The sequence below is a fragment of the Henckelia pumila genome, chromosome 4 (genome assembly GCF_033568475.1).
Source record: "Henckelia pumila isolate YLH828 chromosome 4, ASM3356847v2, whole genome shotgun sequence".
Taxonomy (NCBI): Eukaryota; Viridiplantae; Streptophyta; class Magnoliopsida; order Lamiales; family Gesneriaceae; genus Henckelia; species Henckelia pumila.
The window spans coordinates 29,895,944-29,911,278 of NC_133123.1; the positions used below are offsets into that span (position 1 = coordinate 29,895,944).

The 15,335-nt window shown below is 32.2% G+C and overlaps 1 protein-coding gene across 1 annotated transcript; it reads right to left on the minus strand.

Annotated features, from left to right (window-relative positions):
- Positions 1-14,623: 14,623 nt before the first annotated feature.
- Positions 14,624-15,100, minus strand: LOC140867303 (uncharacterized). Its single transcript, XM_073272377.1, has 3 exons — positions 15,044-15,100; positions 14,886-14,954; positions 14,624-14,698 (listed from the first exon to the last, which is right to left on the minus strand). Exons 1-3 carry the CDS (start codon positions 15,098-15,100, stop codon positions 14,624-14,626), a joined length of 201 nt encoding a protein of 66 aa, XP_073128478.1.
- Positions 15,101-15,335: the final 235 nt, after the last annotated feature.

Consider the following 15,335-nt stretch of genomic DNA (forward strand, 5'->3'; position numbering starts at 1 on the left):
TATATTTTTTATTATTTTATTTTGATATATGTAAGATAACTAACAAATTGGTCACAAAAAACATAGCTATGCCTATTTTTATTACTTAATTTTGATGTTTTAAGATAATCAAAAACTTGTTTTGATCACTATTTTTTAATTATATTTATTTTAAACAATTTAACATACAACTTCATTTATAAGTCAAATTGTTACTCAAACCGTAATAATCGAAACCGTAATAAAAATAAGTGAACCAAACCGAAATAAAATGGTTTGGTTTAGGATTAGGAATTTGAAAAACCGTAAACCGAAACACCGAACCGAAATTTGTTAAAACCGAGCCGAACCGACCATTGCACACCCCTAAGTGGGTTCAATTCAATCTACCTATACAGGCATTACCCCCATGATAGATCTAAGGGTCCTAATTTATCAATACACGTGGGGTCCACTAAAAAATAATGAATCCCATATTTATTGATAAATGTCCACCGTTAGATCTACCTTAAGACAGTGCCTGTATAGGTAGGATCTAACTTACCCCTAACTGATATTTGGGTTGATTTTGGTAAGCAAGACGTGATGATTAATTATACGAGTCCAAAAATAATCTAAACAAACCGGTTTTCGACATATATAATATATTATAGCCATTGTCATTATGCAAACTAAGGCCATAATTAAAGCATAATTTTTTTCCCTCTAGGCGAATAGGATATTGAGATTTTTCTTTGTAACGCCACAGGCTAGGCCTTAAACTAGATTTTCCAAATTATATATATATATATATATATATATATATATATATATTATAATTCAATTATCTTGAATAACTATGTAAGCAACAGTTGATGAGACACCTTGTACATTTAATAAGTGAATGATATGTCAGTTTCTGCTCACGTAGTTGTCCATAGTGATTGCTCATTTTTATCAAAATTCTATACATATATTGTGCATATATAATAATAATAATAATAATAATAATAATAAATTGACAACGTGATGTAAACCTGAGTTGGAGGATAGAATGAATATTAATGAATGTCAAAATTGAAGTGGAGGTAATTAAATGTTATTATCAGTAATAATTAGTTGAATTAAAAGAATTAATTATTAGTGTGAACGTTAGTGGGAGCAGGAAGATTATAAAGTAAAAGCATCAAGATATTGTCAATGGTCATCCTCCCATTAGTTTAATTAATATTAATTGATTGAGTTAAACTTTCTATTATGAAACTTGTAGTTCTTATTCTTTTATGAAGTCAAAATTTGGAATAATGGGGCATCGATAAACATTTCCAAAAATTATTTTTAAACATAATTAGAATGGTGATCAGTTATTAATACTTGTTGGGTTTGGAGTACTGTGCAAAATAAAACTGTTTGGTTTGTGACTTGACAATTGTTGGAACACGAAATAAGACAGGACATAAAAAGAATGTTTTAAGTCAAGGTAGAGTTGGACTCTATCTTCTTAAAATAAATTTTTCCCACACGGTACTGATAAAATACGACAATCGTCTCCTAAGATACAATGACTTACGTTTTGTAATAGGAACACTACAAATTACAAAACCCAACAAACTTTGAAGATGTTTTTGAACTTTCTGGAGTGGGAAACAAAAAATATATACAACAAAATGATAGTGAATGTAAATCTATGTATTTTTGAAATTCCATTCAGACATATGAGTCTATATATATATATATCCAAAGGTTGGAGGGCATTTTCTCATATAGGAATGTCCCTTAGATGAAATTCAGTCTGATCCATCATATTTGAATTCGTCTGATTGATCAGAGTCACATGATGATATCCTCTTGCAAGATTAAATCTTGTGCGTTTATCTTTAGATCACGATCCAAATCACACTCACATATCTTGGATTTAACTTTTGATACACCATATCTCAACCATAGTTCTAGCGGTCCAGATTCCTCCAACGGTTACGGGTTGCGAACTATCACAACCCTTCATCTATGCCATCCGATCCAACGCATATGATCACTCCTTCAATCGCATCCACATCCACGCTCACGTGGACTCCATGACACATAAGCTCCCGCGCATCATCTTTCACCACATGTGAAGTGCACCATCAATGTGTCCTTTGCGTCAGTTGGTTTATGAAGATTTCTGATTCAACTTGTTTGACTTGCAAGCCTAGGAAGAATGTTAATTCTCTCGTCATGTTCATTTCGAATTGATCTTGCATAATTCTTGCAAACTTCTCACATAATAATTTGGAGTTAGTTGACCCAAAAATAATATCAACATATATATGTACTAAGATTGTAGGCTGATTTTTAACAAATATGAAGGGTTAATAGCATTGAACCCCCTTATGAAATTTCAATATAGCACAAAACCCCTTATACAAAATAAATTAGCTATTAAATACTCAACTTTACAAAAAATAAGAAAAAACCTCTGCTTTCGAAATTGTGAGAAATGCAAGTTGTCATATTTAAAAAAAAAATTAATACCTGAAATAACTAAAAAAAACCTCAAATTTTTTAATATACTATTTGTTAATGTCTTTTTCTTGTTCACTTATGTAACACATGATTGTTTTTATATTAGTTTAAAATTTCTAAATTTTATAAAAGAAAGAGTAAAACCACGATTTGAAAAAATTAATTCACCAACTTACAAAAATCAGTACTATTTGAAGAAAGAGTAAAACCACTATTTGAAAATTTTAAAATAAGTAATAAAAATAATTAATAATATTATTGATAATAATAAATTTAAAAAATTAATATTCAAAATAATAATTAATATTATTGATATGAAATATGGTAGTAATAATTATAATATGAATAATAACGTAAAAAATAAAATAAAATAATATTAATAATTCATTTTCAAAAAAAGATTATAATAATACTAGTAAAATGATAGAACAATTTTTGCTCTGATCACATAGTGTTTTTGATATATTATGCCCAATTAGTACGGGTCCTTTGTTAAGAAATGATTTTCACTAATATAAAATCAATTATTATTCAAAGTAATGATAATAATAACAAAAATATGTGATTAATTTTGAATAACTAAACTGAGAGGTATATAAAATAATTTAAGTTTTTATTTTTATTTTGTTAAAAAATTGAATACAAAATAAAGATGTTTAAAAATCAAATTAAGCCAAGTCAAATCGATTGTTAACATAAAAAAAAATTGAGCACTTTTTTTTTATTTCTTGAAATAAGTCAATGCATGACATGAACTAAACATTTCCCAGCAATCCTGATACTACAAGTCAGAAACAGTGGACCAAATTTTTTTATTCAAAAATACTATTCATCCTATTGACCAGATACATTACTTGAACCTCTTTGGTGAGAGGCATTATCCAGTTGTCAAAGAGGCCGCTCTCCATATTCGTCAATTTACCAGTAGTTTCTCCTTGCTCAAACTTCTTAGCTTTAGTCACCACCCTTTCTGAAATATCACTTCCACTTTTGGAAAAATTAGAAAATTTAACTTTTTGTCTTATCCCGCGACAAGTATAAATCCAAAACAACCGTTTTTAGTATATTTTTACTATAGTAATATTCTAGATTTTATTTATTCTCCTTTACCATAACGTATGGCATTTTTTATGACATCGGGTGAGGCTTGGAATTTCTATTCTGCAACAATCATTCTGAAATGGATCCTTTTCGAGATAGGTTACAAGGGCAGTTATTAAATCAAAAGAATTTATCAAACTTCTGCCATTACATGAATGACCAGAAAGATAATAAACGAGACCCTGCATGTGCCAGCTAGCACAAATAGCCACATTAGTAACTCGTATTTGCAAAGCAAAAATGAGATGTAAACTAAGTTCTAGGCTTTGATTTTACAAAAGTAAATCGGCTTGTTAGTAACTTGCAAACTGCATGCATATCTGTAAGCAACATACATTACAATTTGCAATCTCCACAACATCAGCAACAATGTCGCTTTCCATAGCGAAACTTGGGAGAAGATGCCCACGGTACATTTCCCATATTTGGAAGTTGTTGTTAACTTTGTCTGCCGCTGGTTGAAGAAATTGCAGGGCTTTGTATTAGAGGATGGGGATGAGGAAGACATCTCCGTCCCCGCCCCAATTTCATCCCTATATAATAAAAAAAATATCACAATCAAACAATAACAAAAAATGTCTCGCCACAGTCAAATAAGCATCATCATCAGAAAAAAAAAGTCAATGCATAACATGAACCAAACGTTTACTAGCAATCATGATACTACAGGTAAGAAACAGTGGGCCAATTTTTTTTATTCAAAAATACTATTCATCCTAGTGACCAGATACATCACTTTAACCTCCTTGGTGAGATGCATTATCCAGTTGCCAAAGAGACCGCTCTCCATATTCGTCAATTTACCATGAGTTTCTCCTTGCTCGAACTTCTTAGCTTTAGTCACCACCCTTTCTGAAATATCACTTCCACTTCTAGAAAAATTAGCAAATCTAACTCTTTGTCTTATCCAGCGACAAGTTTAAATACAAAACAACAGTTTTTAGAATATTTTTACTATAGTCATATTCTAGATTTTATTTATTCTCATTTACCATAACGCATGACATTTTTTATGACATCGGGTGAGGCTCGGAATTTCTACTCTGCAACAATCATTTTGAAATGGATCCTTTTCGAGATAGGTTGCAAGGGCAGTTATTAAATCAAAAGAATTTATCAAACTTCTGTCATTACATGAATGACCAGAAAGATAATAAACGAGACCCTGCATGTGCCAGCTAGCACAAATAGCCACATTAGTAAATCGTATTTGCAAAGAAAAAATGAGATGTAAACTAAGTTCTAGGCTTTGATTTTACAAAATTAAATCGGCTTGTTAGTAACTTGCAAACTGCATGCATACCTACAAGCAACATACATTACAATCTGCAGGCTCCACAACATCAGCAACAATATCGCTTTCCATAGAGAAACTTGGGAGAAGATGCCCGCGGTACATTTCCCATATTTGGAAGTTGTTGTTAACTTTGTTTGCCTCTGGTTGCAGAAATTGCAGTGCTTTGTATTAGAGGATGGGGATGAGGAAGACATCTACGTCCTCGCCCCAATTTCATCCCTATTTAATAAAAAAATATCACAATCAAACAAGAACAAAAAATGTCTTGCCGCAGTCAAATAAGCATCATCATCAGAAAAAAAAGTCAATGCATAACGTGAACTAAACGTTTCCCAGCAATCCTGATACTACAGGTCAGAAACAGTGAACAAATTTTTTTTATTTAAAAATACTATTCATCGTAGTGACTAGATACATCACTTTAACCTCCTTGGTGAGAGGCATTATCCAGTTTCCAAAGAGTCTGCTCTCCATATTCGTCAATTTACCAGGAGTTTTTCCTTGATCGAACTTCTTAGCTTTAGTCACCACCCTTTCTGAAATATCACTTCCACTTATGGAAAAATTAGCAAATCTAACTCTTTGTCTTATCCCGCGACAAGTTTAAATACAAAACAACCGTTTTTAGAATAATTTTACTATAGTCATATTTTTGATTTTATTTATTCTCCTTTACCATAACGTATGACATTTTTTATGACATCGGGTGAGGCTCGGAATTTCTACTCTGCAACAATCATTCTGAAATGGATCCTTTTTTAGATAGGTTGCAAGGGCAGTAATTAAATCAAAAAAAATTATCAAACTTCTGTCATTAAATGAATGACTAGAAAGATAATAAACGAGACCCTGCATGTGCCAGCTAGCACAAATAGCCACATTAGGAACTCGTATTTGCAAGCAAAAATGAGATGTAAACTAAGTTCTAGAATTTGATTTTACAAAAGTAAATCGGCTTTCAAACAGTAAATGACTCAAGAGTTGGTGCTTTTTCAAACACAATCGTCTCAAAATGGCTATCTACTGCCATGTCCACTTCTCTCATATTAGCGAAAGTTGGAGTCGGAGAATATGAAGGGCACTCCGGAAGCTGCAGAATTTGATCGGACAGATTAGTTGAACAAATACAATATTGGTGTCTAGAAAGTTAAAAAGCATGCAAGTAGCATCACCTCGGCCCAAGTCCCAAAGCTCAACTTTCTTGCGTTAGAGAGTTGATTAAACAATTGAAATACATTGTTCGAATGTGCAATCCCTCCTCCTATAAGATAGTCGCTCAAGAAAATTTCTACCACATTGATGCATGATAAATCTTCAAACTTAACTGTATACGCACAATAGTCCTCTATGGTCAGATTTTGCACTGTAGTGACATTTAATTCCAACTGTCGAGAGACATCGCAAATCTTTTCATCCATGAAATCCTTATTTAAAGTTTTAGCGACTTCGACTCGATAGAAAAACGAATTAAGCCATCACAGTCTGGCAGATACCTAAAAAACAACAATTCTTCTAGTGCAGGGCCACCACAAATAAAATTCGGAAGGCTGCTATCATCATAATAGTAATTCGATAAAAGTTGTAACTTTTTCAGACAGGGCAATTGAATGTCATTCGGCTATATTTTTATCCACTTTCCTTCGATTGTTAAATCCAATAAATGCTGATATTTGAAAGATGTGAGTGGAATTGGGATTCTCGAAAGAATAATACTTTTTACTTTGCGTTTTACTGCAGCCGTTAACCAACCACCAACCTACTCTTCGCTAATTTCAATATTTTCATGCATATACATACAACCTTTAATTACCACCAGTCTATCGATGGGGCCATCGTGAAGCAACAAAACCCTAATCACAATGTATGAAAATTTTTATCGTAAAATTTGTCTTGGTCGAAACATAGAATAGGCATGTCTTTCCAGACGTCTTTCCAGACGTCTTTCCATCGTTTTGACAAGATACCGGAACTCACCGCCGATTTCAACGGCAAAAGAGAGACAATGCAACCCAGAATAGGGTTTGGAAGGGTTGAAATTCGATCCATCGATGGATCGCGATCAAATCAAAACAAGAACTTTGGAGAAGAACAACAACTCCTATCTCAAAATTTAAATCCCTTCCAAGAAATGAACCGCGATCGAACAAGAACTTTCGAGAAGAAAAAAAAATTTCTCTCTCAAAATTTAAATCCCAAAACCTATCGATCACTATTAGAAATGTAAACAAGCTCAGAACTTTATAGAAAAATTGCAACATATCGAACTTTATAGAAAAACTTCAAGCAACATACATCACAATCTGCAGTCTCCACAACATCAGCAACAGTGTCGCTTTCCATAGCTAAACTGGGGAGAAGATGCCTGCAGTACATTTCCCATATTTGAAAGTTGTTGTTAACTTTGTCTGCCCCTGGTTGCAGAAATTGCAGGAGTTCATGAAAGTTAGAACTAATAAAACACGATGAAAGTAAAAAATTCAACAGTTAACCCTTGGTGATGTGTGCGCAATATGCTCCGGTAAGTCTTAAGAGAAGAACAGGCATTTAGTCTCGTTCACAAATGTTCAAAACTACATTAAGAAAATGCACGAAACTTAATTTGACCGTCAAAATATTTAAAAAAATATTTATCAACATACTTACCCTGCCTTGATACCTCTCCAATTCCCTCGTCATGTGCTGGATCACATTATGATCATCTGAGGTGTCATATAATCGTGCATCAAAACATAGTCGTGATATCTCGACCAACCTCATGATTATGCTTACCTCCAGTTGTTTCAAATGGTTCCTAACCTTTCCCAACGAATAGTCATGAGGCTCATGTATCCTGGGAATAATGAAAAAATTTCAGAAATGAGATTTGATCACCCCCAAACGATAATTTCAAGTGGTATCGGACGAGTTCATCACCCCCAATCGATGATTTAGTGATATCTCCATCCCTGAACCCGCTCTAATAATAATAATAAGTATAAATATTTTTATTTATCGAATTTTATTAAATCTTTGATTAATATATACATGATTCTAAATATTAAAATTAAAATTAATAGTAATATTAATTTTTATTATTTTTATGCATTATATATAATGTATATATTTATGATAACATAATTTTTATAATATAAAAATATTATTTGATTATATCACATAAATAAAATATTAAGATTAATCATTTATATTTATTATTTATTTTGTTAAAATTTTGAAAAAATATATTTTTACTAAAATTTTGTTATATAATTATTTAAAAATTAATCTTAATTGATAGGGATATTTTTTATTCAAGATATTGTGATTAATGTTAAATTTTAATTGTAGAATCAAAATTTTTTGCACCAATTTTTTTTTGTTTATATGTACTTTACAATAAAATTAACTAATAATATATATATATATGTATATTAATAAAACAAAAAATAAATTTATTTATGTATATATCCAGGTATGGGGATGAGGATGATGATTAAGTCTACGCGGGTATGAGGATAGAGAATTTTTAATTAAAATATTAGGGAATGGAGCAGGGATGGGGACGGGCTTTGTATTAGAGGATAGGGATGAGGAAGACATCTACGTACCCGCCCCAATTTCACCTTATTTTAATAAAAAAAAATCACAATCAAACAAGAACAAAAAATGTCTCGCCGCAGTCAAATAAGCATCATCATCAGAAAAAAAGAAAAGAAAAAAGATTCAATGCATAACATGAACTAAACGTTTCCCAGCAATCCTGATACTAGAGGTCAGAAACAATGGACCAAATTTATTTTATTCAAAAATGCTATTCATTCTAGTGACCAAATACATCACTTGAACTTCCTTGGTGAGAGGCATTATCCAGTTTCCAAAGAGGCCGCTTTCCATATTCTTCAATTTATCAGGAGTTTCTCCTTGCTCGAACTTCTTAGATTTAGTCACCACCCTTTCTGAAATATCACTTCCACTTCTGGAAAAATTAGCAAATCTAACTCTTTGTCTTATCCCGCAACAAGTTTAAATCCAAAACAACCGTTTTTAGTATTTTTTTTACTATAGTCATATTCTAGATTTTATTTATTCTCCTTTACTATAATGTATGACATTTTTTGTGACGTCGGGTGAGGCTCGAAATTTCTACTCTGCAACAATAATTCCGAAATGGATCCTTTTCGAGATAGGTTGCAAGGGCAGTTATTAAATAAAAGAATTTATCAAATTTCTGCCATTACATGAATGACCAGGAAGGTAATAAACGAGACCCCTCATGTGCCAGCTAACACAAATAGCCTCATTAGGAACTCGTATTTGCAAAGCAAAAATGAGATGTAAACTAAGTTCTAGGCTTTGATTTTACAAAAGTAAACCGGCTTGTTAGTAACTTGCAAAGTGCATACATACCTGCAAGCAACATACATCACAAGCTGCAGTCTCCACAACATCAGCAACAACGTTCGCTTTCCATAGCTAAACTAGGGAGAAGATGTCCGCAGTATTTCTCCCATATTTGGAAGTTGTTGTTAACTTTGTGTGCTCCCGATTGCAGAAATTGCAGGAATTCAAGAAAGTTAGAATTAATAAAACACGACGAAATTAAAAAATTCAACAGTAAACCCTTGGTGATGAGTGCGCAATATGCTCCGATAAGTCCTAGGAGAAGAACAACCATTTAGTCTCGTTCACAAATTCTCAAAACTACATTAAGAAAATGTCGAAACTTAATTTGACCGTCAAAATATAAAAAATATATCAACAAACTTACCCTGTCATGATACCTCTCCAATTCCCTATTCATGTGATGGTTAACAGTACGACCATCTGAGTTGTCATATAATTGTGCATCAAAACACAGTCGTGATCTATCAACATCCTTCATTATTATGTTTTCCTCCAATTCTTCAAATCGTTCCTAACTCTTTCCAATGAAGATTCATGAGGCTCCGGTATCCTGTGAACAAAGAAAAAATCACATAAATAAAATATTAAGATTAACCATTTATAATTATTATTTTAAAACAATTTGAGAAAAAATATATTCTTACTAAAATTTTGTTATATAAAATTTTATTTTAAAAGAACAAATTTAATTTATTTAAAAAATAATATTCATTTATAGGGATATTTTATATTCAAGATATGGTGATTTATGTTAAATTTTAATTGTACAATCAAACTTTTTTGTTTATATTTTTTTTGCAATTAAATTGACTAATAATATATATAAATAAAATTAAAAATATATTTATTTATATATAATACCGGGTATGGGGACGGGAATGATGATTATGTCTTTGCGGCTATGAAAATGAGAAATTTTTTATTAAAATAACAAGGAATGAGGCGGGGATGAGCACGGGTTTTGTATTCGAGGACGGGGATGGGGAAGGCATCCCCATCCCTGCCACATTGTCATCCCTGTCTGAAAGAAATATCATTATCTAACAAGAACAAAAAATGTCTCACTGCAGTCAAATAAGCATCATAATTAGAAAAAAGAGTCTATGCATAACATGAACTAAACGATTCCCAGCAATCCTGACAGAAACAGTGGAACAATTTTTTTTAATTAAAAAATACTGTTCATCCTAGTGACCGGATACTTCACTTGAACCTCCTTGGTGAGAGGTATTTTCCAGTGGCCAAAGAGGTCGCTTACCATATTCGTCACTTTACCAGGCGTTTCTCGTTGCTCGAACTTCTGAGCTTTAGTCACTACCCTTTCTTTAATTTCACTTCAACTTCTAGAAAAAAGAGCAAATCTAACTCTTTTTCTTTGTCCCGTGACAAGTTTAAAATCTAAAACACTGTTTTTAGTATATTTTTACTATAGTGCATATTCTAGATGTTTTTTTTTTTCTTTTACCATAACGTATGATATTTTTTATGACATCAGGTGAGGTTTGAAATTTAAACTATGCAACAATCGCATCATTCAATAATTTCTTGCTGTAAATTAATCATGTTTTAATATTCAGTTGGTTGGTGAACCAAAATCAACCTTCTAAAATAAACTGATAGAAGCTTGTGTATTATGTATTATGTACCATCAAGCTCTTTTGATTTCAAACTTTTATATCATTTCACTCCATTTTGCATCCCCAAACACAGAACATCTTGTTTGTTTATTGTTTATATCTTAGATATGTAAATATCTGGTAATATTGGGCGGTAACTTTTGTATCTATGCCAAATAAAAAATGAAATATATATATATTTATATATATATTGAAATTTAATTAATATAATTAGTTATTTTATTGTGATAGTGAAGCAGTTATGTACATTTTTTTATTGTTATGTTTATTTATTATCATTTTGATAAATTTTTAATGCATAATTTTTTGGTTTTTAAGGTTTTTAAAATTAAAATATATATTATAAAATAACATACAAAATGTGTACATGCACTCAAAATATATATTTTTCATTTCTCCTTGTTTTGAACATCATTGCATATTTGACTTTTGTTTCATCCTACATCTTTATATATACAAGTTCTACGCATCTAAATTTTTCTAGTGTATGTCACACTATTCTACACTATAGAGTATTCTAGATTGTCTTATACATTTACATGTGTTGTAGAATAGATTAATTTTTTTTCAAAGTCTTTATATCTTGCTAGCTTTTCCACAACATTTAGGTCATTATACATGAACCTAGAATGTTTCAACTTTTGTCCATAATTGTTTAAATCTTTTCGCACGAACATAGATTCTTAATATTTTTTCACAATATTCTAGGTATTTCTACATGAACATAGAACCTTCAATCACCATCTCAAGTTATACAATAAGATTTCAGATGCCACCAAGCCTCTGTGATAGCTTTCTTGTCCAATTTTTTTCGTCTCACACGTTGAAACCGTGTGGTTTTATAATTTATTCACATGTTTTAGTCAAAAAAAAATATTCACAAGTATATTATATTATATATAATAAAAAGAAATTATGTAGGGTAAAATGAAATTGATAGTTAAATATATTTTTCTACTTCTAAATTTTCTCCGAGGTTATTTATTATCTATTTTTAGTGTTCATTAAATTGCTTGTATGAAACAATATTGTTAGAATACATGCAGTATGATATATAATATTTTATTTGTATTTATTTACAAATATATTGCATTAATTTAATAAAAATTAGAATACAGTATGATATATAATATTTTATTCTTATTTATTTACAAATATATTGCATTAATTTAATAAAATTTGGTTAAAAAATAATGATTTAATTACAAATTATGAGTAACTTTTAAGATGCTAACTCTAATTATCTTAATTAACATATTAAATTTTTATTATTTTATTATTCTAATTGTTAATGATTTTTCATATATATTTATTTACCATGTTTTTGTATATAATAAATTGTTCACATTTTTTTCTTTGTTTATCCCAAATATATAAGCTTGTATTTATATTTAGCAGTCTTTTTTCAACGCTTTTAGTAATATATCCATATTAACTATGTGTTAAAAAACATACAATAATTTTTTGAATGAATTATATGGGTAAAATGTGAAGTTTAATTTGTATCTAATTTGATTTTTTTATGATTATTTTAATCCGAGTTTAAAAAAAATAGAACTGTATAATCAGAATATATGCAATATATAATAAAAAACAATGATGTAGATTCAAATGATATTCAAAAGTTAATAGATTAAAATATAATATATAATTATTTTACTCCTAAATGTTTCCATTTGGTTTAATTGATTAGTGTTTATTTTACTCCTTTTTTCGTCGAAATCAAACTTCGTCTCGAGAGAAAATCTTCTCTAACAAATTGGTGTAAGAATGTCTATTACATCAATCTCTTCATCATATCGATGTTAAATTTCTCTTTTCATCAAATACATGGCAGAAAATGATTGGTGTAACACACAATGAGACACCAACTTTGTAACAGAGGATTTTAATTTCTCCTACTAATACTTTCTTGGACTAGCCTTACATAGGGCTTAGTGTAGTGACTCTGCATGGAATCACCTACTAACTGGCAACTAATAGCATGCGATAACTTAATAAAACAAAATGCTTAACAGAGTGAAACGTGCGAAAATAAAATCCATAATTTACATATCAGCTTAGTAATAAATCCAGGCTTAACACTGTAGTGATACAACCATATCGAAAAAAATAAAAGTAAACATTATACAGCTATATCGAATCCTACTGTATAATTAACTCCTCAAGGCTCCAGCTCCCTAGTCCTGCCTTGAACTATCAGCTCCGTCCATCCTGCGACCTGCCCCGTGGAATAGGGTGTCCAAGATAACAACTAGGACGTGAGCTCTAACGCCCAGTACATAAACATGGGTAAACATATGTATATAATGCATGCAACATGATGACTGGTAAATAGTCATCTAAAAAGTCATGCTTAGTACCGGCGCCACATGAGTGCTGCCACCTCACGGATCAACCTCTGGGTGCAACCACATTCGTCTAGTACACCAGAGTAGTCAGACATACATGTCCCCGCCGTCGCGGTACTCTCAGTGACAGACTATCGAGTATAGAGCTGAGCGGCTCTATAATCAGGTATAACAAGGTATAGGCTCAATGTGTATATGCACATGACATATGAATATGAAAAACGGTAAATCATATATCATGCCATATAATAATGCCAAATAAATGCAACATTTAAACATGTATACTCGCTGGCAATCTCAATCAATGTGTACGTACCTCTAGGCTAGTTCAAGTATAGTAGATCTTAGGTTCCAAGCCTATATTCAAAAGTTCACCGTATCACTACACAATTTTTATAAGTCTTAACTAAGCTAATAAGTACTCTCAAAACTTAAATAGATTCTCGGACCATACCTTCGTCCGTAGATAGCCCTTTGAAGTCGCTAGTCCCGGATGACTATAACCACTCCTTGGTTATTCCAGAACCTCTATTATAACCGATAAGGCCCTCAAGTGTATAACTCACACTATATAACTGGAGAAAAAAACTCGGGAATTCGTAATCAGAAATGAATCTGAAGACCCCTATTTATAGGAAAATTTTCGGACGAGTTCGGGCCCTCCGAACTGGGGTTCGGATCGCCCGATCCAACTCACTGCCTGCATGCGAAACACGTCGAGTTCGGACCGTCCGATCACCACTTCGGGTCGTCCGAAGTGTCCTAAACTCGACACTTGTCAAAAACCATGGCTGAGTAATCCTGCTTGCATGGCATGAGGGAGTTCGGGCCGTCCGATCCTTAGTTCGGATCGTCCGAACTGGCCTTAACTCCGAAGTCAACAAGCCATCTTCGGAGCCCCCGGTGTGCTGAGTTCGGGCCGTCCGAAGTCCTCTTCGGACCGTCCGAACTGGCTCAGAAAAATAAAAATTCAATTCTTGATTCTGAAGTCCGATTAAAACCCGAAATTGGTTAATCACCAACCCTTAATCATGTTTAACATATTCTTATCTTAAAATGGAATCTGGGTTACTACACTTAGTGTGATATATCTGGTTAACGTGGTTTGTAGGCTATTGCATTAGTACGGGGGTTTATCCAATGCGTACCGAAAAGTAAAACAACAACAACGTTTTAATTGTCAATAAGCACAAACCTTTCATAATAAAATGGAAAAAATAATAATAATTGAAGAACCGGAAAAAACTAAAGATGTATTCGATGATCACATCAAGAATATGACATAGGAAAAATAAAAAAAGCAAGCATGCACGCTGTGCATTGCCAAAACAAAACTCCCAACTTCGAATCCAAATCAAACATGAAAAACAATCAACTGAAAAACGACGCAGCGGTCACTTATTGATGCCAGTTGCATTCTTCATAGATTCAGCTGCACCTTGCGCCTTAGCTTTTACCTGCTGTCCAGCCTAAACCTCAACAAAAAGATCGTCACGTTATCGACACAATATCCGGACCCGTATTAGCATACACGAGTAGTTACAAATGAAATATAAAATCCTTTTGTATCATTGTATGTCTCCATGTCTAAATATCAAGAATAGTTCGTGGTGCGTCTTAACATAATTAAGCTGGGGCGAGTCGCATAAAGATTACCTCCTGCACTGTTTCCTTGGCAGATTGTGCAGCGTTACTAGCCTTGTCCATCATCTGGTTGCATTTTTCCTGCAATGATCAGACACAAACTTTTAATGTTAATCGGATTTCGGATGCCGATTTTACTTATAACAGAGACAATAAAGGGTAACTAAAACCTGTGCCTGGCCCTTGGCCTGGCCGGCTTGGTAGCTCAAGTTCTGTGAATTATCCATTTTCTTGTTTGAACGATAAAGATTGTATGTATTTAACGTAGGAGCTGGTATTTATAGCATCTGGGGCTTGCTGGATGTTTGCCAAGTGTCTTGCGAATATAATAATTGGTAGGGATTGTGTTACTAATTGTAGGATCTATATATTCAAAGGCAATATACTAGGAAATATTGTTGTTGAAAAGATCTTATCATGCACGTGTGTGTCTTGTTCAACATATCCGTGAAATACAATATA